The sequence below is a fragment of the Mustela lutreola genome, chromosome 1 (assembly GCF_030435805.1).
Source record: "Mustela lutreola isolate mMusLut2 chromosome 1, mMusLut2.pri, whole genome shotgun sequence".
Lineage (NCBI taxonomy): Eukaryota > Metazoa > Chordata > Mammalia > Carnivora > Mustelidae > Mustela > Mustela lutreola.
Window position 1 is genome coordinate 190747515 of NC_081290.1, and position 23190 is coordinate 190770704.

A 23190-nucleotide genomic window follows, 5' to 3' on the forward strand; every position below is an offset into this window, starting at 1 on the left:
GGTACCCACCGTGTGCCTGCCCTGGGCCAGGTGCTGGGGATGAATTAGATGTGCTCCCAGCCTTTAAGAGGCTTTCAGCCTAGTGGGGGAGGGCAGCTAGTGGGTTCTAGTCCTTGCTGACTCTTGTTGGCATGGAAGCTCTCTTGGGGCTGAGGGTCCTGGGAGCGTAGCACAAGGGGAAGGTACTGGCCACTAAGGGGAGCATGGGTGTGAGTTCGGGCTGAGGGGACCCCAGCATGTGGTCTCTGAGTCAGCCATCCCCAAAGGCCTGTGGCGCAGGATACCCTCCTCAGAGAAGGCCTCTAGCACTCCCTGGGGCTGGTCCTCAGACAAAGGGCTCTCCGGGCACAGGCTGGCCGTCCTCCCCTCTGCCTCTCCCAGCACATCCCCCATCATCTCAGAGAACTGCTACTGGCCGTCATGGGGGCTGGGGAGCGCGTCCACTTCCTCCCAGGTGGTAACACTACGCAGCAAGAGTCTCCCTTCCAGGAGGGCCTGTTGGAGCCCCTGCCTGGTCTTCTACCTCAGAATCCTACTTTGCCTTCTGGCGTGGACTCAGACACAGGCGCCGAGGAACGGTCTAGCTGCAGAGAGCCTGTGTCCCGAGGACTACAGGTAGGTCCCCATCCTGGCTCCCTACTGTCCCCCACTGCTGTCACCAGCAGCCGGGGCCCAGGTGTGGAAGCTGAAGGTGACGATCAAGGTGACTGACAGCCCAACGAACAGCACGTTTGGCGCTCCAGCTCTTACGTGCTTCACCCACCAAATCACCCACTTTGCCACCCGTCCGTCCGGTTTCCTAGCTCAGGCTCTGCTTCTTCCTCAGTGACACCTGGCATGGCCGGTGCTTCTGCACTATTAGAGTCTGCGGGGTGGCCTGTTGACGACGCGCCCAGAGCTCTGACTCCATTAATGGGGGCTGGGGCCTGGATGACTGATGTTTTTAAGTCCCCAGTGACTCAGGCATGTGTGTGCAGAGTTCACTTCTTTGGCTCAGTGGAGCCTGTGATGTGCGTTGATGGTACCCTGGAGCTGGTTCCCCAGAAGGGCTGTTCCTGAGCCTCCCTGGAGGAGATCAAGGTGAGCTGGGGACGCGGGCGCGTATGAGGCCCTCTGCTGTGGTGCGCCTGCGTGCTGGGGAGGTGTGGTTGGCGGAGGGGAGGGAGGGAAGAGGGCTGTGCCTCAGCCTCTCTGCTGGGAGCTGGTGGTGTGGAAGTAGAGTGGGGATTGGCCCACTAGATGGGTAAATCAGGCTGTAAATCAGGGCAGAAAATTGGGTTTGGGGACCACAGAAGCCAGTACCCAGACCCCAGGACTGGGTCAGGGCCGAGGTGCCTCCAGGAGCAGGGTCTCCCCGCCAGCTTTCACAGAAGCCTTTCCTCCTGCACCCTTCCCCCTGACCCACCTACCTCCCATTCTCCAAACACAGGGCAGATACCACCTGGGATAATTGAGATTTGTAATAAGAAGCATGTGTTTGGTCTTTGTCCTGGTTCCCGGCACAGAGCTCCTAAAACCCTCAGAATTTCCTAAGTGATAAGCATGATAAAGGTATCTTGATACTCGTAAGAGATCCTTTCAACCACACCTGGGTTTAAGTTAATGAAGTTTGGAAAACACCTAAGAATGGGGGCTGGCTGCCAGGGCAACCAACCGTGTGATTAGAAGGTTGGAACTCTCCACCCCACCTCTGACCTCCAGGGAGGAGTGAGGGGCTGGAGATTGAGCTCAGTTATCAGTGGCCAATAATTTAGTCAATCATGCCTGTGTCCTGAAGCCTCTATAAAAGCCCAAAGGGACAGGGTTTGGAGAAGCTTCTGGCTTGGTGACCCCAGGCAGATGCGGGAAGAGAAGCTCCCCGCCCCTTCCCATGCGCCTTGACTTAAATGCAGCTCTTCTAGGAATTAAAGCTTTTTCTAATAAACAGGTGATCTACTGAGTTAACTGGTTTCCTAAGTTCTGTAGCCACTCTAGCAAACTAATTGAACCCAAGGAACCTTTCATTTCTAGCCTGTGGGTCAGAAGCAGAGGTGACAAGTTGGATGTGACCCTGGTGTTTGAGGGCGGTGGGCAGTCTTGGGGGACTATGCCCCTAGCCTCTGGGATCTGATGCTCCCTCCAGGTCCACAATGTCTGGAGTGAATTTATTGCTTGGTGGCGTGGAAGAAAATGCACATTGGCAGTGGCGTCAGAATCCTACCATCTTTTCTGCTCGACACCAAATGTGGCTCCCACAAACTCCGTTTATAACCCACGGGGGTTCACACTGCTCCATGAGCGAACTGAAACTGGTGTCGGGTCTAGCATTCTCCAGAGTTAGGCTGGTGCCACCCCCTTTCTTGGCTTTCTTCCCCCTCCTGCTGCTTGAGACCTGGCTCTGGGCCCCTGAGCTGGTTCAGCGCATGCGTTCTGATGGTCTCATCCCCAAGCCTTAGCTTCCTCTCCTGGGTTCAGTTCTCATTGGGCCGAATGAGCATGTTGGGCTAGAATGATCTTTTAGAGCTAATACAAGGTGCTAAATTCTCAAGTTGGCCTGGGATCCTCTTAAACACTTCTGGTCTGGAGAACCCCTACACATCCTTTAGGCCCAGGGGAAACATCACAAGCCTTTCAGACCTTCCCAAGTAAAATGAAGACATTCTTGTTCTGTGCTACCCATAGGGTTTTATGCACAGTTCTGCTTCAACTTGTGGCCAGCAGGCACTGGCTGTTTTGGAATTTGGGACCCCTGGACGCTCAGAATTTTTTGAAAGAAGGACTCTGGGCGGGATCATTACAGAAACTCAGGAGTGGCCTGGCCCAGAGCCGTCAAATGAATGAATGCATGCATGAGTAAAACAATGAATTCCTCCGTTCATCAAGTTCATTCTCTTCAACATCCTACAATCAGAGTGCTCGAGGTAAGGAAGAAGGGAGAGGGGCCTCCATGGTACCCAGAAAGGAGCTCTGGCTGCTTAGCTATCTTAGTCCCAGGCCCACAGCTGAAGGCAGTGGTGGGCACACCCCAGGGGGACCTTAGCCACACTGGTAGGTTCTGTCCCCAGGTCACCTAGCATTTTGTCCTCTGGATGTGGGAACAGGGCTGAGGGTTGAGGTTTGGGCAGAAGGAGACTAACCAGGAAAGTTCTTCCTGAGCCTAGCTCAACTAGCAACGAGAGAGTGAGTGTGTCCCCCTGGGACCCTGGGGGAAGGGGCCGGATCTGGCTTCCTGGCCTGGAGAGCCTGTGCCTGGGACTAATTGGCTGGCCCTCCTTCCGCTGCTGGGGAAAGTCTTGGCTAATTTGCCGAAACGCTCTAGTTAAATGCCAATTAGGACGTTCTGTCCACTGCTCTTTTCCAATATATTAATAATGTAATTAAGCATTTATTGCCTGTGCAAATTAAAAATTAACTTAAACGGACAGCCTGGAAAACTGAGGAAGTGACCACTTAAACAACCAATTTGCATCTCATTCGAGAACCAGCATCTAAACAGTCTAGGGTGCTGGTTTGGCCTCCCAGCTAGGGGCCCAGCCAGCTGCCAACAGCTGCTGGCTCCTTCTCCACGCCGGATTCCCCGATTCTGCCTGCCCCCGCCTCCACGCTTCACTGGATCCTAGGTGTGGAGGACGGGCTTCAGCCCAGATGAGCCGGACGGAAGGACCACCTTGGCCTCCAACACCCGCCCCCCCCCCCCCCGGCCACCTTCCTCAGGGGCAAATGGTGTGGATTTCAGTGAAAGGAGATGCTACTGGTGATGATGAGGGGGGTGTGTGTGACCCCCTGCCACTCCCACCCAAGACCGATTTGTCCTGCATTCCAGCCCAGGAGATGGGAAGCAGATGGTGCTGGAGTTGGGAGGGGAGGTGACCAAGGAAGGAGGAGCCCTTCTCTGCAACCAGTCCCCTGGAGAGATGAGTAGCTGGGTCTCTGGCAGAGAGAGCTGGCAGGGGACAGGTCCTGGTGGTCTCCTCGAAACAAAAGATGAAAGGATAAAGCTCCCCATCTCTCCCCTGTCCCCAGTCTGTCTGACATGACAGGTGTGCCAGTGCTGGTTTTCTCCTCCAAACAACAGCAGGAGGGGACTTGGCAGGAAGGAGCAGGACAGCAGGGAGTGGGCGAGAGGGGGAAGTGTGCTGCTGTGGGGCAGGGAGGCAGGGACTAGGGCCAGCCGGGGTGGGGTGGGGGGAGGGCTGCCTCAGCCAGCCCCCAGCCTCTCAGGCTGTATGGCCTGAAGGCCTCCCCACTTGGGCCTGCCACTGCTGCCCACAGTCTTCCCGGGAGTGGGGGAGGCTTCGTGGCAGCTTGTGCGCTGGGATGAGGTCTCAGGCAGGCCCCTCACACCAGGGACGGGGTCCTGGAGGGGTCTGCGTTGCTATCCCAGAACACGGGCCCCCTGGTGCGGGGTGGGGTCTCCTTTCCCTTCACTTCCCTGCCAGCCTGTCTCTAGCTTGACCCTGTCCCCACACCCATGGCTGGGGACCAGGCACAGCCTCCGTTGGGAGGTGAGGAGTGACACAGACAACCCGGGTTGTTTTAAACACTTTATTTATAAAAAAGTACATTTTTTTTCCTCAGTACATTTTTCAACCCATCTTTTTTTTTTTTTTTTTTTTTTTTAATACAAGTAAAAGGGGGTGATGCAAACACCCACCCTGGGTCAGAACCAGGAGAACCTGCTGGGCCGTCCCCGGGACCAAAGACGACACGGTGACGAAGAAACCGAAGGCAAGGTAGCGGGTTGCACTCAGAGGTGAGGAGTGGCAGCTTCTCCTGGATTTTTGTTTCCATTTTATACAAAAAGAGGAAACCATTGTTTTCTGGCCTAGAATCCTGTTCCTCACAGCAGGGGTCAGAAGAGCAGCAGCACCGGTGGGACAGGGGCTCCTCTGGCCTTCCGGTGGGACAGCAGCAGCGAGAGGCCCCAGGACCCCAGGGCCTGCCCCCTTGGGGTGCCCGTGGCCAGAGCAGGGCTCTCTGTGGGTGCGGGGGCCTGGGAGGGTCCTGCCCAGTCCTTCGTAGGAGCGGGCTCCTGGTGGCAGCTGGGCTTCCGAGGTCTGCCCGGGCCCCTGGAGGCCTGCGAGCACCCCCCACCCCTGCCCCTTGGGTGAGCTGCTCACATCCACCAAACACAATTCCCGATTCCTCTGCTCGGAGGATGGCAGAAAAAAATTATTGCACCAGTGGCTTGGGCACATAGGAGGAGGTTGGCAGAGGGGGCACAGGTCCAGGGAAACGAGGCTCCCATGAGTCTCTCTAATGGCCTGAGCACTGGGAATTCACCTTTCTCCTGTGGGGCTTTCAGCAGGACCAGCCCAGTCCTTGGCCACGGCCGCGCGTGTGCACCTGTGCATGCCCAGGGCACCTGTGCTTGGGTCTGTTGGGGGGTGGGGGTGCCCCGCGCATGCGTGGACGGGGCTGGAGGTGGCTGTGCGCGCCTGCTCACGATCACCAATCCCATGCTGCTGCTTTTCAGCTCCTTCTGATGAAAGGGGACTCAGATGCTTTGACACATCAGAACTATATCAAAATCTTAAATGGGTAGGGGTCAGGGGGTTGGGGGGCCAAGAACAGGGAGGGTGACAAGAGGCAGGGTGACAACTGGGGGACGCCTTGGCACAAGGAATACCAAGTTTATTTCATTTCCAACAAAGGCAGAAGCTCAGCTCATGCTGGGGCATGAAGGAGAAGCGGAGCGTCCTCGTCTCTGTTGGGCCAGGCCTCCCTGCCGCCAGCGGGCTGTGTCAGGGAGCCCAGCAGCAGGTCCCACCTTCCCGCAGACTCGAGGTACAGAAAACCCCACCTCCCCAGGCCCGAGTGCCAACCCCCGCCTGCCTCGTGCCCGCCTTCGGCCCCGAGTAGCAGCTGCCTTGCTGGGAGTGCCGCTGGGCTCCCGGACAGGCAGCAGCCTCCCACACGGTCCATGCATGTGGCATGGGTCCCACAGTTTGTGCTTTGCTTGGGGGGAGGGGATGGAGGTGTCTGAAAGGGGACTCAGTGCTTTGGCTGGGCTCAGGGGCCCTCCTAAGTACATCATAGAAGGAGGAACAGGGATTGGCAGTGCAGGATAAGGGAGACACAGGAGGAAGAGTTCTTTGTTTCATGGTTTCCAGAAGACAGAGAATGCCTCTATCAAGTAAGCCCCCGGGCACAAGGAGACCAAACAGGGGCCAGAGTGCCGTGAGGTGGGATGTAACATGGAGAAAGCCCTCTGCCCTGCCAGGAGAAGCAGCCCAGCTCCTCCACACCCCTCTGCCCTGTGGCTAGAAAGACCTCAGAACGTTCTCCTCCAGCTCCACCCCATCCAGTACCCCCAGTGCCAAGAGGGGAGAGCTGCCCCAGGGCTGGCATGGCTTCAGACTTCTGCTACGTGGCTACTGGGCAGCCAGGGCTGGGGTGAGGGCAGTGGGGGCCAGGTGAGGGTGGCCCTGCTGGTGGGCCCAGGGTTGCCAGGGCAGAGACAGAGCTGGGCAGGGATTCAATAGCAGCACCAGGGAAGGGAGGAGGGGGTGCTGGGGCTCCCTTGGGAAGCCTATGGCAGGGTAGGTCAGTGCCCCTGGGGCACAGAGTGGTCTGCTGCCTGCCCCCCCAACACTTGCCATCCCACAGAGCCCTGGACAGCCTGGGTTGAGTTAACTGGAACCCTAATGGGCAGGCATGAGCCTGCCTCTCCCATCCCAGGGTCTTTCCTATCCAGAGTGCTGGGGGGACCAGGGTGGGCAGATGGAGGAACTGAGGCACTTTGAGCTGGGGGAATGGAGAGGGCTGTACAGACAGGAAGCCCTCGTCTTGGGTGACTGATGGGGACCCAGAGCCCCATTCAAGGAGGGAACCTGTAACTCAAAGGGAAAGCTTCCCTAAGGATCCCCTACCCCTTCCCCATCCCCAAATGGAGACCAGTTACAGCTGAGCAGGGAGGGGAGAGAGGAACGTGGTGAGGGGTGAGCAGGAGCTCCTGAATCTGGATTCCTCGTGACCCCACTCCCCTTGCATTTCCGGCAAGCCTAGAACATCTGCATTGGACTTGGCAGGTGGGCTGCCCACTGTACTCTTCGTGCGTGTTTGCAGAGCTTCTCCTGTCGACTCCCTTCCCCACTGACTGGTGGTACTCGGTCACCTCTGTCACCTGGACATGTTAGGGACCCCCCAGCCCTGACTCTCCAGGGGAATCAACAGTTATCAGCACTTGACAGGTAAGGGAGAAATGGGAGAAACTCCCCTGCCGAAAGAAGCATTTTGGGGCCAGCCTGAGCTCCTAGGGTAGAGGCTCCAGGGAGTTCTGGTCTCAGCTGTCCCTGCACACTTCTGAAGACTGTCCCCACCCTCCACTGGGAGGGGAAAAGGTGGAGCAGAGAGGGGCGGGCCCCGGTGCTGTCCAGCCTGCGAGGGCATGTAGACCCGGGGGAACGGAAGGGCGGACATGAGCGGCGAGTGTGCATGTAGGTGTCTGTCATGCGTTGGTAGAGGCATACGGGAAGTGTGGGTCAGGGTCCACCTGGAGCCCCACTGTGTGGGGAGCAGATAGGGATCAAGAGGAGAGACGCACCAGAGCTGGGCCAACTTCATTCTCTGTCGGCCAATGAGGAAAAAAAATGTAAAACCAACCTTGCCAGGAAAATACACTGCCCAAGGCCCTGGGTGGGGACCTCAACTTGATTCACTTAACGAACAAGACAACCCTGGGTGCTTTGGAGAAGCCTCTCCCTGCCTCTCTGGCGCAATGGCCGTCTAGACCACGGGTCTAAGCTCCCGGCTGCTCGTGGCAGGGAGGACTGGGTTCCCTCTCCCTGGGAAAAGAGCAGCAGCAGCTGGGGGTAGGGCGGGGCTTCTCCCCTTAGAGCCCCCTCAGCCCTCCACCCCCAGTGGGAAGGACGCAAACAGATTCCAGTGTTGGGGGGTGGGGGAGGGCTGGCTCCCCAAACCCTGGAGGGGTGCCCAGGTACACAAGACGAGAATAGGGCTCCCCACACAGAGGGCAGGCGGAGGGTCAGGGGAGAAAAGGTACAGCAACACCAAAGCCACAGTGAACACAACAGCATGGGGAGGCCCGGGGACGGGGAGGAAATCAAAACCAAGCCAGGTCGTGTGTGCCCTGGGCTCCCCGCTCCCCAGGAGTGTAGAGCTGGCTTTGGGCAGCTGGGTGAGTCTCTGTTGAGCTCCCAGAGGAAAGGGCACGGGGGTGGGCAGGGGGCGTGCGGGTGGGGGCTGGGGAGGAAGAGGCGCAGACAGAGGCTCTGGCAGTGGAGGCTACACGTACCACTCCTTCTTGGAAATGAAAGACCCGTCGTTCTGAGAAACCATGTTCTCGGCCAAGTCCAGCTGCTCGGGGTCATACTGGTAGCCCAGAGTCCGGTCCCCGTAGCCATCCTGACGGGCCTCCGCCTCATCCACGGTGAAGTAGGGCCGCTTGGCATCCTCGTCGTATTTGGGGTGGGGACCGCCCACCTTGCGCTCGCCCCCTCCGCCGCCCTCCTCCTCCTCCTCTTCCTCGTAGCTGCTCCCACCCAGAGGGCCGGGCTTCTTCTCATCGTCCGAGTCATCTGGATACTGCAGGTTCTGGGCCATGGGCGGGTGGTGCTGGGGGATGCCCGCCTTGCTGTAGCCGTTGCCGTACACGTGCTTCTTGGTGCTGTAGTCACCCTTGAAGGTGTGCCGGCGCCGGCGCAGGGCCACCACAATCCCGCCGACCACGATCACCACCAGCAAGATGCTCCCTGCCACGCCCCCAATGATGGCCGTGGGCACCTGCCCCGCGCGCCGCCCGTGTTCAGGAGGAGACGGGGTGTAGGGGAACTCTGGGTGAGGAAAAGACATGGAGGGGGACAGTGTCAGTGTCTGTTCCTGGGGGGAGTCGGCAGGGGTGGCAGGAGGCAGGGGATGGAAAGGCCAGGAAGCAGGGGGTGGAGGGGACGAAGCTTAGAAAAGTGGAATGACCTGCCCGAGGCCACCAGCCAATGATGCAACACCAGTTTGTTCTTTTGCACAGAGAGCCTGCGCTGGACACCTGCAGGTCACTGGGTGCCCACGTCTGATTTCACTGTGCTCCCTAGGGCACACCGAAGAGGACAGGGTCCCAGGCTGGCCCCAGGGATGCCCTGTGAGTGCCAGAAACCAGGGCTGTGGTTCTTGGCAGCGGTCTGGCCCTGCAGAGCCAGGTGGGTGCTGAGAGTACTGCCAGCCTGGGCCGGGGGCAGAAGACGCTCAGCGTGGCTGTGCACGAGTGAGGTGCGAGCGCACATGCACACACATGGCGACGACGCATACACACGAGGGAGTGTGCCAGGGCACACCCTGGCCATCACGGCAGAATGCGCGTGCAGAAACGTGCACCCCAGTGACAGGGTAGAAAGGAGGAGGCAGGAGAGGTAGAGGGAAGAGAAAGGAAGCAGGAGGTGGGAGGGAAGGCTGATTGGGGGAGCGCCTGTGCTGCCCCTTCCCTCTCCCTACAGGGCCTTCCTTGCCAGAGGCCGAAGGGGGTCGGAGGGCAGGCAGAGGGAGGCGGTTCCCAGCACCACCACAGGGTGGCACCGGAGACCACGGCTGACCTGGGTAGGGGTGCTGTGGGCAGGTTCTGGGGGAGCCTGGGAGGGCTGCCAGGCTGTTCTAAGCCCTCCTCACTCAGGCCCAGGCAAAGGTGTATGGTTAGGGCATCTGTTCTGGTCTCCGGGAATCGGTTCCTGCCAGCTCACTCCCTCAGTGGGCATCACCCGCTCTAAGGGAACCTGCTCTTCCTATGAGCCCGTTCCGTCCTTCCAGAGGGGAAGCTAGCCCCTGTGTGGGAGTGGGTGGGGTGCTGCCTGCAGCAGGCAGAAGCAGGCCCGAGACTAGAAGAGGAAAGGACTTCTGGGAGTCCAGGCTGGAAGGCCTAATGAAAACAGAGGCCAAAAGAAGGGGAGGCCATTTATCGGCAGTCACATGGCTGAGCAGGGACCACCCAGATGCTCCTGTCCTGGCAGAGAGAGGAAGGAGTTGGCAGAGAGAGGCACAGCCACTTGTCACCACTGTGTCCTCCATGCAGGTCACCAAGTGGCTGCCCAATAAATATTTACTGAGTATTTTTGTCCTTACTGCTCACTTCCAGAACCGTTTCCCTGGAACTTCAAGCTTCTCCTGCTTCACTAGGTCCCATCTGTTTACTGCCTTCAAAAGGGCTGCACATGGCTCCCCCACAAAGTGGGAGTTGCTTCCACAAGGCGTGCCCGAAAGGCAGCTATCAGGAGCCTAGCCTCTGTGCTTTCACCCTGCCTGCTAACTCTTCAGTTCTCACCTCTAACTTACCTCATCACTTCACCCATCCATGCCCCCATCTACTGATCTATCTACCCACTGGTCCATCCACTAATCCAACCATCCACCCACCCACTCAACTATCCATTTACCTATCCACCCCCTTAAACATCCATCCATCCACCCACCCACCCACCAAGCCACTAAGTCATCCCTCTACCTATCTACCCCTCTATCCAGCCATCTACCTATCCAGCCATCTGCCTCTCTACCAATCCATCAATCTACCCAATCAACAAACATCTATGGAGCATCTGTTTTGTGGTCACAGAATACAAGAAACAGCCTCCCAAATGACACCCTTAGAGACAAAGCAGCATGCAGACAGTCAAGGGCACTGGCAGACAGGGGCCTCAGGAGTACAGGTGAGGGAGAACACTGTGGTCTGGAGCTAGCAAAGGCTTCTTGGAAAAGACTTATGCCAAGCCTTGAGGATGGCAAGGACTTGGAGAGGCCAAGAGAATAAGAAAGGCATTCACATGGAGGGACCTACCTTTCCTTTCAAATTTTTCCATCTAACCCTGTTAGACTCTTCCTATTCAATGTTTTATCACTTCATGCCAGGTAGGAGATTCCTGTAGGAGATTCTTGAATCTCCCACCTCCATTTGGTCTCTGTCCTTTGAGTCGCTCTGTCTACAGTCACCAGGTTAATTTCCAGTGTGTAGACACTACCACTCCCTTCTTCAAAGAGTAGCAACGACGTCCCCACTGCCTGCGGACTTGATCTTGGCTATGGCTAACTCTCCAGCCTTGCCATCCAAGTTGGTTCTTTACTGCAAGCCTCTGCTCGTGCTGTTGGCCCTTCCAGGAATGCCCTTCCTCATTCCCTCATGCCCATTTCCATTCCTTCAGTTTTTGAATGGCTAAAGGTTTTTTGTTTTTGTTTTTTGTTTTTTTTTCAGGAATGAGGAAAGAGGAGAGGGGTTGGGAAGTGGCATCCCCATGATAATTTGGGACTGTTTCTATTCATGTATGTTATAGCTGTGTGAGTCTAAGTTCCACTATATTTTTACGCCTTCTGTGACGGCAGAGATCCAATGAAAAAATAAAGCTCTCTGACGTTTTACTTGACTAGACTGAATTTTTTGGGCCCCACTAATCAGGGTATGGTAGAGTTTGGTGTATTAACCTATTTCATGATTACAGCTTGTGTCCCAAATTAGTCTGTAAATTCGAATTCAGAGTAAATCTAGAACCTGAGGACTTTCCGCCATTGCTCCGTCCCTAATCCAAGCCACCATCACCGATCACTTGCATTAATTTTTTAAATATTTATTTGAGAGAGGAAGAGAGCGAGAGCTTGAGAGAACGAGTGGCAGGAGAGGGAGAAGCAGATTCCCTGGGGAGCAGGGAGCCTGACACAGAACTTGATTCCAGGACCCTGGGGTCATGACCGGAGCCGAAGGCACACACTTCACGGACTGAGCCCTCCAGGCGCCCCTGTCATGTGCATTATTGCAACAGCTGTCCAACTGGCTTCCCTGATTCTTCCTTTCCCCTCTGGAGACCCTTTTGAACACAGCAGCCACAGAGATCCTGTCAAATCTGAAGAGTTTCAAATGTCCGACATGACCTGGGCCTCTCTGCTCCCACCTCTGATTTCATCTCTTGCTTTCCTCCTGGCCCACTCTGCTCAAGGCTTACCCAGGGCCTTGGCACCAGCTGCCCTGTACTCCGGCAGACTCTTCCCTAGATGTCCCATGGTCACCCCCTCACCTCCTTCAAGGCCTCGCTCACACTTCTCATTGGGATCCCCTTCTCGCTGAGGCCTGCTCTGACTGCCCTGTTTCCAGCCGCAGCTCACGAACCCTGCCCCAGCCCTTTTGTCGCCTTCATCCTCCTCCTCTTTTCTCCATGTCACTTTCAACAGGACCACGTGATTTTTTGAATGTGGTTCCTCTGTCGTTTGCGGTCTGTCCTTCTGTACTAACTCCAGAGGGACAGGGACTTGGCCTCATTGAGGTACTCCCAAGAACCTCACCTGCCTGGCAGGTGGCCAGAGATCAAGAGTATTTGTTGAATGGATCGTTAAGGCAAGGCTTGTCTTAGAGGTGAGCCTCTGGGTGTCTTTCCCTTCTAGATCCTTTTGTTTCACTTTTTTTTCCCCTACCCCTCAGCCCTAAGGAGGTTGATTCTTCCCTGAGGATCTTTTGGGAACAAGGGGGAACCCTGGTCATTTTGGTTGCTTTGTGTCCAGGCCAGTCTAGGTTAGAAGAAGGGCTTAGGTGACCTCCCGGCGCTGCAGACGGATTTCAGATGCCAGGTGAGGGTGCAGAGGGAAGCGCTCTGGCCTCAGGAGATGGGGCTGGAAGGCCGGAAAAACTACAGTTCCCAGGGTGCACAGCTGTGGCCGTAGGGAGGGTGGGAAGGCCTGAGGTCAGGCTCTGGGAAGCCCTGTCCTCCCGAAGTAGCCGCGGCAGCTGTGCAGCGCGTCATCGGGCAGGGCCTTGTCATGCTGGAGCTGGACCCCAGCCCTCCCAGGGGCCCAGATGTAGCCACCTGCGCACTGCTGCCATCCACCAGCCAGGCCTCCCGTGTGCACACTCAGCATACAGACAGGCGCCTGCCGGCTTGCCATAGCACGTTTGCACACTCAGAGGCACACACCCACACTTACGCGCTGGCACGTGCCGTTGCAGGCTCATACCAAGCTCACACATCCCCTCCGTTCCAGATGGACCCCGAAGCCCCACCAACATGTGGTGGTGAGAACTCCCAGTCTAAGAGGAAGACCCGTTTCCTTCACCCTGCAGTGGTCACCCCCAGTGGATGAGTTTGCGACATCACCAGAAGTGGGAACTGGGGCAGACACCCTCCTGATCTGCCCCTGGAGCAGCCTGGAGACTCTCCTCCAGACAGCACCAGTCCAGGGCTAGACGCTGCCCCATCTAGCCTCTTCATAGTCTGGCCAAGGCCATACCCTGAGCACCTCTCCCCCACACTCACAGAGGGAGAAGGGAGCTCGCTGGTTTGTTTTGGGACTACAGGGCTAGCCCTAGGAAACTGCTCCTCAGCACTCAGATCCTGGAAATGGGCTCGTCTGAGGGACCCAGGCGCTGTGGACACGTACACACAAATTCTGGTGTGTCCTTCCCCACCGGCCCCGTGGCCGCAGCGCAGGCCTGCTGCTCTCCATTAGGGACAAGCTCACTGTACAGCCCCTAACTAGTCCCCTGGTGCCATCCACGCAGCCTCTCAAATGCTTGGTCTAAGCCGTCTGCCTCCCCACGCCGCTTCTCTGCTGAGAACCCTCCAGAGAATCCCCTTTGACAACACAGAGAAAGGCCCACTCCTTCCATTCCTGCCCACTCGGCTCCCACAAGCTTCCCCTGCCTGTGAACCCCCATCCTCCCATCACTGCCCACTCACTCATCCCTATAGAAACAACTCAAATGCCACCTTCCCCAGAACCCAGGACCCTGAGAAGCCTGTGCTAAAGTGTGTCCGTGTGGGGGCAGTGCACTGCACATGCGTGCCCTGCACACGCTCGGGTCTTTGGCGCACACCCTGCTGCCCGCCGCCTCCCCCCGACCCCAGCTGCTCTTCATTTTCCTCTCCAGATGCGCCCAGGGCAAAGCTATTACCCGAACGGATGGCCAGGATGAAAAATTAAATTTCCACTTATCTGTCTCGCTCATGCATTCCCTCCTGACTAGTGGGGCTTGGAGCCCAGGGCATTGCTGTGCCCTTCGGATGGGGCCCCCAGAGAATGTGACAGACACTAGCTGATGCGGGATGAGGTCTGGTGGTAGTGGCGGCTGCTCGGAAATTGTCCGTGAGCCCAAGAACACGCAGCTCTGAAATGGCTCCGGCTTCCTGGCTGAGCCTCCAGAGGGGATGCGAGAGCTTCCCTCCTTCCCTCGGGATGGCCAGTGAAACCGCTCCTGGGACCACCAATGAGTGATTCAGTGAGCGTCATGCTTCCTTGGCTTCTGCCTGACTGGGCTGTCAGCAGAGTGTCCCTATGCAAGGCCCTTCTCACCACTCCTGCATGTGACTTTGGTTATCCCCCACCCCCTGGTCCCACTCAGTACCTCTGGGGAGCACAGGAGGTGAGGCTATGTGCCTCCTCCAGTTGGAGCCCTCGGCAGCTTGGTCCCCCTGCCCACAAGGGCCAGTGAAGCCCGACCACAGATCCCATGCGGGGCACCCCTGCAGCCATCAGCGCAAGGAGATGGCCCACCTCCACAGCTGGCTTCTTTCCTCTGTTTTGTAGTCCGGGCCTGACAAGTGCCCCCTTCTCTTCCTCCCTGCTCCTGGACCTGGTGACTTTGACGAGCAACCCTGCACTCCCGGGCATCCCACATCTCCTGAGCTTTGGGAGAAGGGAGGCTCTACCTTTGCTGGCCCAGCCCTGCCTCTGGGGTGGGTAGCACTCCTTGGCTCCAAAAGCCTAGAAGGGCCTCTGGCTGGTCCACTCATGCCAGGGGCAGGATCACAGGGAAGGTGGGGGGGTGGGGGTCACTGCTCCCAGGTTTTTCAGTTTCCTCCCCTGATTTTCTGGTTCGCAGCTTCCCCAAGGAGCCTGAGTGGTGGAGGCTGACACAGTGGTCCCCCAGCTGGAGGTGGGGTGGACCAGGGTGCTGGTGGCCCCCCAGTGGGGAAGGTACTGCCACCCAGGGAGGGCTTAGCATGTGCAAGCTAGTGGAGCAGGCATCTGGCCTGAGCCAAGTGTGATGATCTCTGTATGACAGACTGACAGGCACAGCTACAGGCACACACAGCCCAGGCCTGTCCGCGTGACCCTCCTAGGATACGACTCGCGGCGGCGTGGTCATGCTTCCTTACCAATACTCCTCACTCCTCATCCTTGTCTGCACTGTGGCCCCCACGGCCAGAGCTCGGGCCCCTGCGAGGCTCCTACTGAGCTCGACCCACATTTTCTCCAGGAGCGGAGAAGCGTGTGAATCTGCCCTGACCTCCAGCCCAGACCCGAGCCTGGAGGACAGGCTGCCTTAGCTTTCCCCAGATTCCTCCTCAGCCAGTCAGAGAGCAGAGGGCAGGGGGTTGAAGAGAGCAGCGAAGGACCAGGGATGCCACCTTCCCGGGTGAGGGGGAGACGGAGTGGTCCCAATGGCAGGTCGCAGGCCCCACACACCGTCCGGCTGCTCCCTGGGCAGCTGTGCCGGGACATACCCACAAAGGAGGTCTCCTCCTCTCTGAGACCCAGGCCCAGAGCTGAGGCCTCTCCAGTCCGTGCCCGAGTCCTGTGCCTGCCCTCCGGTGAGACGGTCCAACCACCCACAGGCTCCACAGCTCCCTGATGTCACTTCCTACGCACAACACGCGCCCTCTGACATCACTTCCTGCGCATAACACGCACCCCTCTGATCTGACGTCACTTCCTGTCCATCTTGGCTGTGGCAGCAACATGACACCACCTTCCTAGCCAGGCGCTTCTTTCTGTCACTTCCCTATCCTGCGACCAGCTCAGCTACAATGTTAAAGACACTCCCCGTTGCGGCTGTGAACTTGGGATGGCAGCTGTACCCCTCTATTGGCTTGTTTTGATCCTTCCATTAATCATGATAATGACAGAGATCGAGATCCTAATCACAGAGCATGGGCCATTTGTTGACAGACTGGTCTGCGCTAGGTACTCGGCCCACATTTTGTACATTCTGACAACGAGGCTTCCAGGCACCTCGAGGACCTGTCCACGTCCCAGCTGTCTGACGCGGGCGCCCGTGCTGCTTTCACAGCCCATGGCAGGCCTCCCCCAGAACATCCTAGCTCCTGTGCTCCCTCCCTCGGGCCGAGAGGTCAGGTGGCTGAATTTCCTATTCTGCACCGACACACAGCAAGATGCAGGGAAAACAGTAATTTAGTGGGGGGGCATAGGACCACCATGGCTCTGGGCTATCTCCTTGTTTTCCCTCCAGTGTCCCTGCTTGAGGTAAGCCTCCCCCGGCCGCGCACGTGGGTTTCCTGAACCGCAGGAACAGAGGTGCTCTGGCTGCCGGCATCACAGGGCACGGGCAGCTCTAACACCGCCCCTGACTGCCCTCCCATCCCCCCCAGCATTGTTGCAGATGGCGCTTACTGCCTCCCTCCGACCCCTCTCTGATCGGGGGTCACCCTGTCTCACACAGAGCCTTGTAACAAAGGAAACAGAAAAGCAAAGCAAGGCCAATGGCCAGAGCTCAAGGGGGAATTGGAGGAGGAAGAGGAGACATGATCTTCCTGCCATGACACAAGCCAAAGGTGGGGGACATCGGTTGTGGAGGAAGCAGTGAGTGGGCAGAGAGAGGCCAGGCAGGGGGCAGCTTCCTACCTGTGATGTTGACCTCCACCTGGCCCGAGCGTGTGCCGATGGGGTTGGTGGCCTCACACACATAGGTCCCTGCCAGGCTGTAGTTGATGGGCCCCCTGAAGAAGAGGGTTCTGTTCTGGGCCTCCACGCCCTTGGGGAGAGAGCCATTCAGCCTGCGGGGATGGGGAGACAGGGCAGAGGGTTACGACTCTCCCCGCCAGAGGCTACCCTAGTGTCACCCAACTCCTCTAAGACTCCCAGACCTTTTGCTGAATGAGTCAGACAGGGTCTGTCTTGGAAGGAAGAAAAACAGCCCCAACTGTCTTCTGTGTTTCACACTCAGTGGTCCCAGCACTGAAATGCAGACAGGACTGGAAGGTACTTGTCCCACTGAACTGATGAGAAACTCTAAGTTCACAGTCAAGGAACACAGCTCCTTGTGACAGAACTGGAGCCCGGGTCTTTGACTCCTGGCACAGTGCTCTTCCAGTTAGACCTGGTTTCTTGGGTTGTGGTTTAACAAGCTGCTCGTGGAACCCCCTCATGGAGGAATCGAGTCCCATTTCACTATCTCATTGTTCCGCTAGACATATCACAGGCCTTTCTCTTGGGGAAACACAGGGAACTGCCTTCTGATCCATGAAGCTAAGGTTCTGTTGGACCTAGCAGCTCCCAGGCACACAGAGCTGACACTGGCAAGCTGGCCCTGGCGACCTGCACCTTCAGAAGCGCTTCTGGTTTCAGGAAGTGGACGGAGGGTGAGAGTGAGCTGGGCAAGCCAGTGCCCTCTGCCTCCCGGAGAAAGAGTACAGACACAATGTGGCAGCCACCTCCTGGCTATCACGTCAGCCTGCTATCACGACTTCCCCACACCCGTCTTTCTACGTGTTCCATCCAGCTGACAACACCAGCTGGAAAGCACCTTGGCTCAGGCCATCAGAGCCAATTGCAGGAGCGGACCAGACCCTCTAAGAGCCAGGTTCAAAGACTGGGAAGCCAGGAACCAGAGGACGGGATAAGGGACAAGCACGCCATGAACACAGGCATGCTGGGCTGACGGCTGCCCTCTCCTTGAGAATCTGGGGGTGCTGGAGAGAAGGAATGGGAACAAAGAAAGATCTGGGATGCTCCAGAAAGCCAGCTTCCCTGGGGACACCTCGATAAAAATAAATACCGGGGGCTCGGGTGGGAGTGACTCAGACTGAGATCACCAAACGAAAATGACAAAATTCTTTATTAGGGAGAGGAAAGCAGGCAGATCATGAGGGAATCCCCCTCTGGCAGAATGGTTTGTCCCGCTGACCCTGCTGCTGTCAGATGGCGGGGTGTGTATGTACATGGGGTCTCTCGCGGCCCCTCCCCTTCCCGCTGAGAAACCTGAATGAAGACCCTGATTTCCTCCCCACTTAATGCTCCTGGAGGTAGGGTGGGGTATCTCCCTGTGACTGGCTAGGGACCCTGCCGGGAGCCCGGCCCGCCCTAGAGCACTTACGTGGTCCAGTGGTATTCGGTGGCAGGGGGGTTGGCGTCAGCTTTGCACGTGAGCTTCACGTCTGTTCGCTGCAGGTACCAGTTCCCATCAAAGCCCTCAATGGTCACCTCGGGCTCATCTGTGGGGCAAGGGATGATGTTTGAGAAGGGGGAGGTCAGGAGAGCAGGGCTCGGGGTGAGGGAACCTCGGACAGGGAAAGGAGGGTGGATAGCAGTGACATGGATGGAACCAGCTTGGAGAGGCAGAGAGAAGGGGAGAGGGTGGTGATCACAGACCCTCAGAGCAGAAGCAGCAAGGGGACTGAGGAAAGGATGAGGGCAGATGAGCCAAGGGAGGAGATGGGGGAAGAGAGGAGGGAGGCCAAAGCACCCCCAGGAAGAGAGAGGGAGGGGAAGGCTTGAGAGGCCAGAGAAAGAAGGGGCGGGGAGGGGAGAGCAGTAGGAGACAGAAGCAGAGGAGGAGGGAGGGCTGGCACGGGGGGAGGTGGGTGGGCAGGGGACGGCGGTGCCCACCCCGGGGAACCGGCCCGCCCTGCGCCCTGCTCACACTGCACATTGAGGGTGAGGCTCTCTCGGAAGCGGTCCATGTGGTAGTTGACGATGCAGGCCAGGGACTGCTGGTGGGCTTCCCGGCTGGGCACCAGGCGGTAGCGGCTGATGACGGTCACTGTGCCGTTGGGGTTCCGGATCTCCTGGTACTCCGCTTCGCCCTTCAGACGTGTTTCCCAGGATACCACGCTGGGAGGCTTCCCGTTGGCCGAGGTGCAGGTGGCCACCAGGACCTTGTCATCCTGCCCCTTCTTGGCTCGAAGCACTGCCTGGGTACCCTCCACCCAGTTGGTGGGTTTGGCTGCGGGGAAGCGGAGAGCGCCATGGGACCAGCTCCACTGCCTCGCCCAAGGTGTGTAGGCCCCAGACACCCCCCTGGCCATCCTCCCCTCTTGGCACTTCTCCGGGGACAGCTTCACACCTAACCCACGTCCTTCCTGCTCTACGGCTGGGACCTGCTTCTGTCAAGTGGAGGCTTTCTCAGAGCCTCGGCCTGCTCCAGCCAAGGGCTCCTGCCCTCCCCGCAGGGTCTGCTTCCTGGCCACCCACAAAGCCCCCAGGTGGGGCTCCAACCTGAAACCCGATCTCTAGCTCTGACCATGGCAAAGGCCCTGCCCCCAACCCCCAGTGACCTGTGGCCCCACTGGGCTGGCAGGGACCGGATGTGCCACGCCTGGGGCTCGGGGCGTAGGCAACTCAAGGCAAATGACGGGGTCACTGAGGCACATGGTGAGGATGGCCAGGCCCCGGGCCCCCCACACGAGCAGGGAGGGAGGGGTGGGGCCAGCTTACCCATCACGGTGAGGTTGAGCTGGCTCTCTCGATTGCCGGCGGGGAAGGTGGCGAACTCGCAGATGTAGACCCCCTCGTCGTCCAGCTCCAGGCGCGAGAGGCGGATGGTGCCGTCGATGAAGGAGGGCCGCAGGAACTCCACGCGCTCGCGGTAGGGGTTCAGCACCGAGACGCCCATGGCCGGGTTGTAGATGGCCACATTCTGCTTGGAGCCGTTGGTGGCCTTCTGCCACGTGACCTGGGTGATCTTCACGTCGGGCAGCTGGTTGGCGAAGCTGCAGTGCAGAACCACGTCGGTGCCGATGAAGCCGTACATGGAGTCGTTCACCTGGACCACCTGGGCCTGGGGGCCTGGTCAGAGGACACGCAGGGGTGGTCAGCGACAGGCACGGCCCCTTGCCCGCACTCCTGGGCCACTGCTCCCCTCTCTCTGCCAGAACTACTCTTCTGATGCTGATCACAGAAACACTGATTGCTGGTACTGAAAGCACTCTGGGAAATACTGAAAACTACTGTGGAAACCACACTGCCCAGGATCCTGCTGTGCAAAAATATCACCAATAATCCTGGAGGAAATGTCCTCTTTTACTTTCTTCTCTCTACATTCTCCCTCCCTCACACAGAGCCAGAATCATACACTGGACGCACTGTTCCAGAAGCTGCCCTTTCCCCTCATGACACATCGTGGCTGCCACCTCTCAGCGGTAAACTCACACTGCCTCCCTGGTCTTGGATGAGGAGGGCCAGCGCGCTGTCTTCTTGGGAGAGGACAACCTCATCCCCTTTCGGGGCTTCAGTCCCCTTCTGGAAAATGGGGCATAAAGTCCAGTCCTCCACCCCACAGCGTTTGCTAGGACAATCAGTGGGACTGAGGAGAAAGTGTGTCAGGAGACAGGAAGCGCTGCCCACCCACATGGCTCACAGTGGCCGCCATGACGGCCATCCCCACAGGTCTTCTCCCCAGAGGCTGAGTGCCTATGGGCTGGGGCAGATGGCTCTGTCCCTCTCGCCCAGCTAGGCCCCTGGGGGGAAGTGGGTGCTTCACAAGACGCGGCCTCCTCCAGGTCCTGCTCCTTCACAATCTTGTTCAAATGCCTTGGCTTTCAACATCCCCTCATCTATATTCTGCCTCTCTGTCCCCATCTCTCCACACGTGATGCCTTCCGACTGTGTCAGACGGGGCCCCTCCTCAAGGAACACCATGTTTACATGTCCCCCCTCCCTCCTCCTGACACTCCCGGACTCTTGCTCATGCGGTTCCCTAGAAGGCCCCAGAAGGCTCTTCCTCTTCTCCACCAATGGATCTCCCACCTTGGGAAGCTTCACAGACCCTCCCCACTGTTACAGATCTTTTCTGGCTTGGAATGTGGTTGTTCATGCCTCTGACTTCTCCCCAGAGCGGGATCCAGGTCCTTGCCCCCGCCACATCCCCAGGGCCTGGTGTCTTGGCACACAGTAGGTGCTCAGAAGACATTTATTGCCAGAAAATTGTTAACGGAAACCCGCGAGAATAGAGACTTGCCAAGAGGAGGGAGTGATCGGTGGCATCAGATGGATGAATCAATCCCCCCCAGTCTCCTCCCCGCTGGCTTCATTCCCACTAGAAGGGCTTGTTCGAGCTTCGCCCGAACCCTGAACTCGGAGCAGCCAGCCCCTCTGGCGGGTCTCTTCGGGGCTCATTCCCGAGCTTTGTTCCTGGCTGTGCCTCTGCACACTTGGTGTTGTCACATCCTTACTGACCACCATCAATAACAGCGATGCCAGGCCCTGGACTGACGCAGCAGCAGGGGGATGGCCTCGGTGGTCCCCCAAGGGAGACTGGGGTTCAAGACTGGAAACTTGGGGTTCCTATTTGCCCCTGCATGGTGGAGACACACAAGCAGAGCACACTCCTTAGAGGGCTTGGAAGACCACGACTGGTGAAAGCTGCTCCCCTTGGGAGGGTACAGGCTGTCTCCTAGGTCCCTACAGCACCCTCTGCGTTTGGCATACAAATACCTGCTCAGAAATGCTTGCTGAATACATAGGTCTTTGGCCCCTTCCAGCCAGGCCCTTGCCTTGCTCTGGAAGTTTCCCTGATGCTCCCCACTTCTCTATGCCTGTTCACATCCACAGAGACCCTTCAAGGCCCACCTGGGGTACCACACCCCTCCCCCTCCCGCTGTCCTTTGGGCCCTTCTGTGGGGTTCTGACGTGTCCCCAGGCAGAGAGCACTGCGGGCTGGCTGGAGTCCAGTGGAGGCAGCATCCATCAGGGAGTCAGGAGGTATCCATCAGGGAGTCAGGAGAGCTGGGCTCTGTCCGGCTCCATCTCAAGCTGGCCTTGGGACCTGGGCCAGTCACTTCCCCCTCCTGAGCCCTATTTTCCTCCTATAGAGGGGAGCAGGCCGGACTCCCCCGTCTCAGTGGTCCCTTCTAGCCCTGAGTCTGATTCTCTGAACTATGGCCCTGCCCTGCTGGGGCCCCACTCCAGATCGAGTCCCATGGTGAGGTCAGTGGGCCAGACAGCCCAGTGCTCCTGCTGAGTGGCCTGCTGGCAAGCAGCTCTGCCCTAGGCCCTCCCAGCAGGGTAAGTGGGTGCTCCCTCCCCCACTCTCCAGCCTTCACTCACCAACCTGCTAGAGGTTGCCCAGCAGGTGAGATAATGTGGGTATAATTGGGGAACTTTCACCACACAAAGCCAGAAAACAGGAAAAGCCAGTTGGGAGGGCTTGGGCCATAGGCTGGGGGTTGGGGTTGGGGTGCGGGCACCAGGAGCCATCTAGGGATTGGTGCCTGGGCACAGTGGGGCTTACAGAGGGACATAGCCCACCAAGCCTGGCTCGGCCCTGGTTCCTGTCACTCCTCTGCAGGTGTGGAGCCAGGCAGAGTTCAGCGCCCCCCACACACGCTGCCATTCACTTGCTGTGTCTTCAGCAGTGACCTCACCCTTTAGAGCTGTGAATGCCAGGAGGGAAGATAATGGACAGCAGTGGGGCAGGCACTAGAAGGGGCTCAGGCGCCCCATCGGCCCTGTCTTGTCCATCAGTGCCTAAGCAGACCGAGGCAGCCCTCCCCACCCTAATGCTTGTTTTGGGGTGAAGTCTCCTCTCTCCTCTCCAGAGGCAGCCCCATGGGGGGCCAGTGAAGAGACTGCCTAGTACACCTGCTTACGGCCCGCAAAGCCGGTTCTCCTGGCCCTTGTCCTTTCTGCCCCAGTGCCAAGCGGGCAGGCCAGAGTGGGGGAGGGCCTCTAAGGAGCAGGTCGGCTCATTTTGATGTTGGCCTCTCTGCCTACAGTCTGCTGGGCACAAGGGAGCTCTTGGAATACAGGATTTGGGGTCACTCCATGCTTCCAGAGGTCTGTAACTAGGAGAGGCTGGGGACACTGACGAAGTCTGAAAACCTTCCCTCCGCCCTTGCACCCTACTCCAGGCTTAGGGACCCAGACCCCCAGCTTCTGGCTTGGGGTTGCCAGTCCTGGTCTGAGGATGCAGAGCTGGGGAGACATCCCACGTTCTTTAGACTGTGCAGACTGGGAAGCTTTCAGAGAGGTGGGGTCAGGTGCAGCAGCAATAGGGTAGAGGGATCTCCACTGAAAGGACAGAGAAAGGCCTGGCTCAGGGCAGTAACCCAGGAACAGGGCCCTCCTCTGTGCAGGAAGAGGTGTCCGGAAGGCCCGGGACAGGGGCTGCAAACAGGAGGACAGGCCTGTCCAAGCTTTTCCACCAACCACTCTGGTCCCAACGACCTGGAAGCGGACGCTTATGTCTCCCCGATGCCGCCTCAGCTCCTCCCACCCTCTAAAGGGTTGTCCCATCTCCTCCCTGCTACCGGCAGCAGGTGGGCTCGTGACGAG

At 58.2% G+C, this 23190-nt stretch overlaps 1 protein-coding gene across 1 annotated transcript in view; it reads right to left on the reverse strand.

Annotated features, from left to right (window-relative positions):
- Positions 1-4510: 4510 nt before the first annotated feature.
- NECTIN1 (nectin cell adhesion molecule 1) overlaps positions 4511-23190 on the reverse strand; it is a 62189-nt gene continuing 43509 nt past the window's right edge. Inside the window, exons 2-6 of the mRNA XM_059183415.1 lie at positions 19354-19704; positions 18560-18862; positions 18014-18131; positions 16543-16694; positions 4511-8774 (exon numbers count right to left, since the gene is read on the reverse strand). Coding sequence (XP_059039398.1) covers positions 8227-8774; positions 16543-16694; positions 18014-18131; positions 18560-18862; positions 19354-19704 — 1472 coding nt within the window. The 3' untranslated portion in view covers positions 4511-8226. The remainder of the gene's footprint in view (positions 8775-16542; positions 16695-18013; positions 18132-18559; positions 18863-19353; positions 19705-23190) is intronic.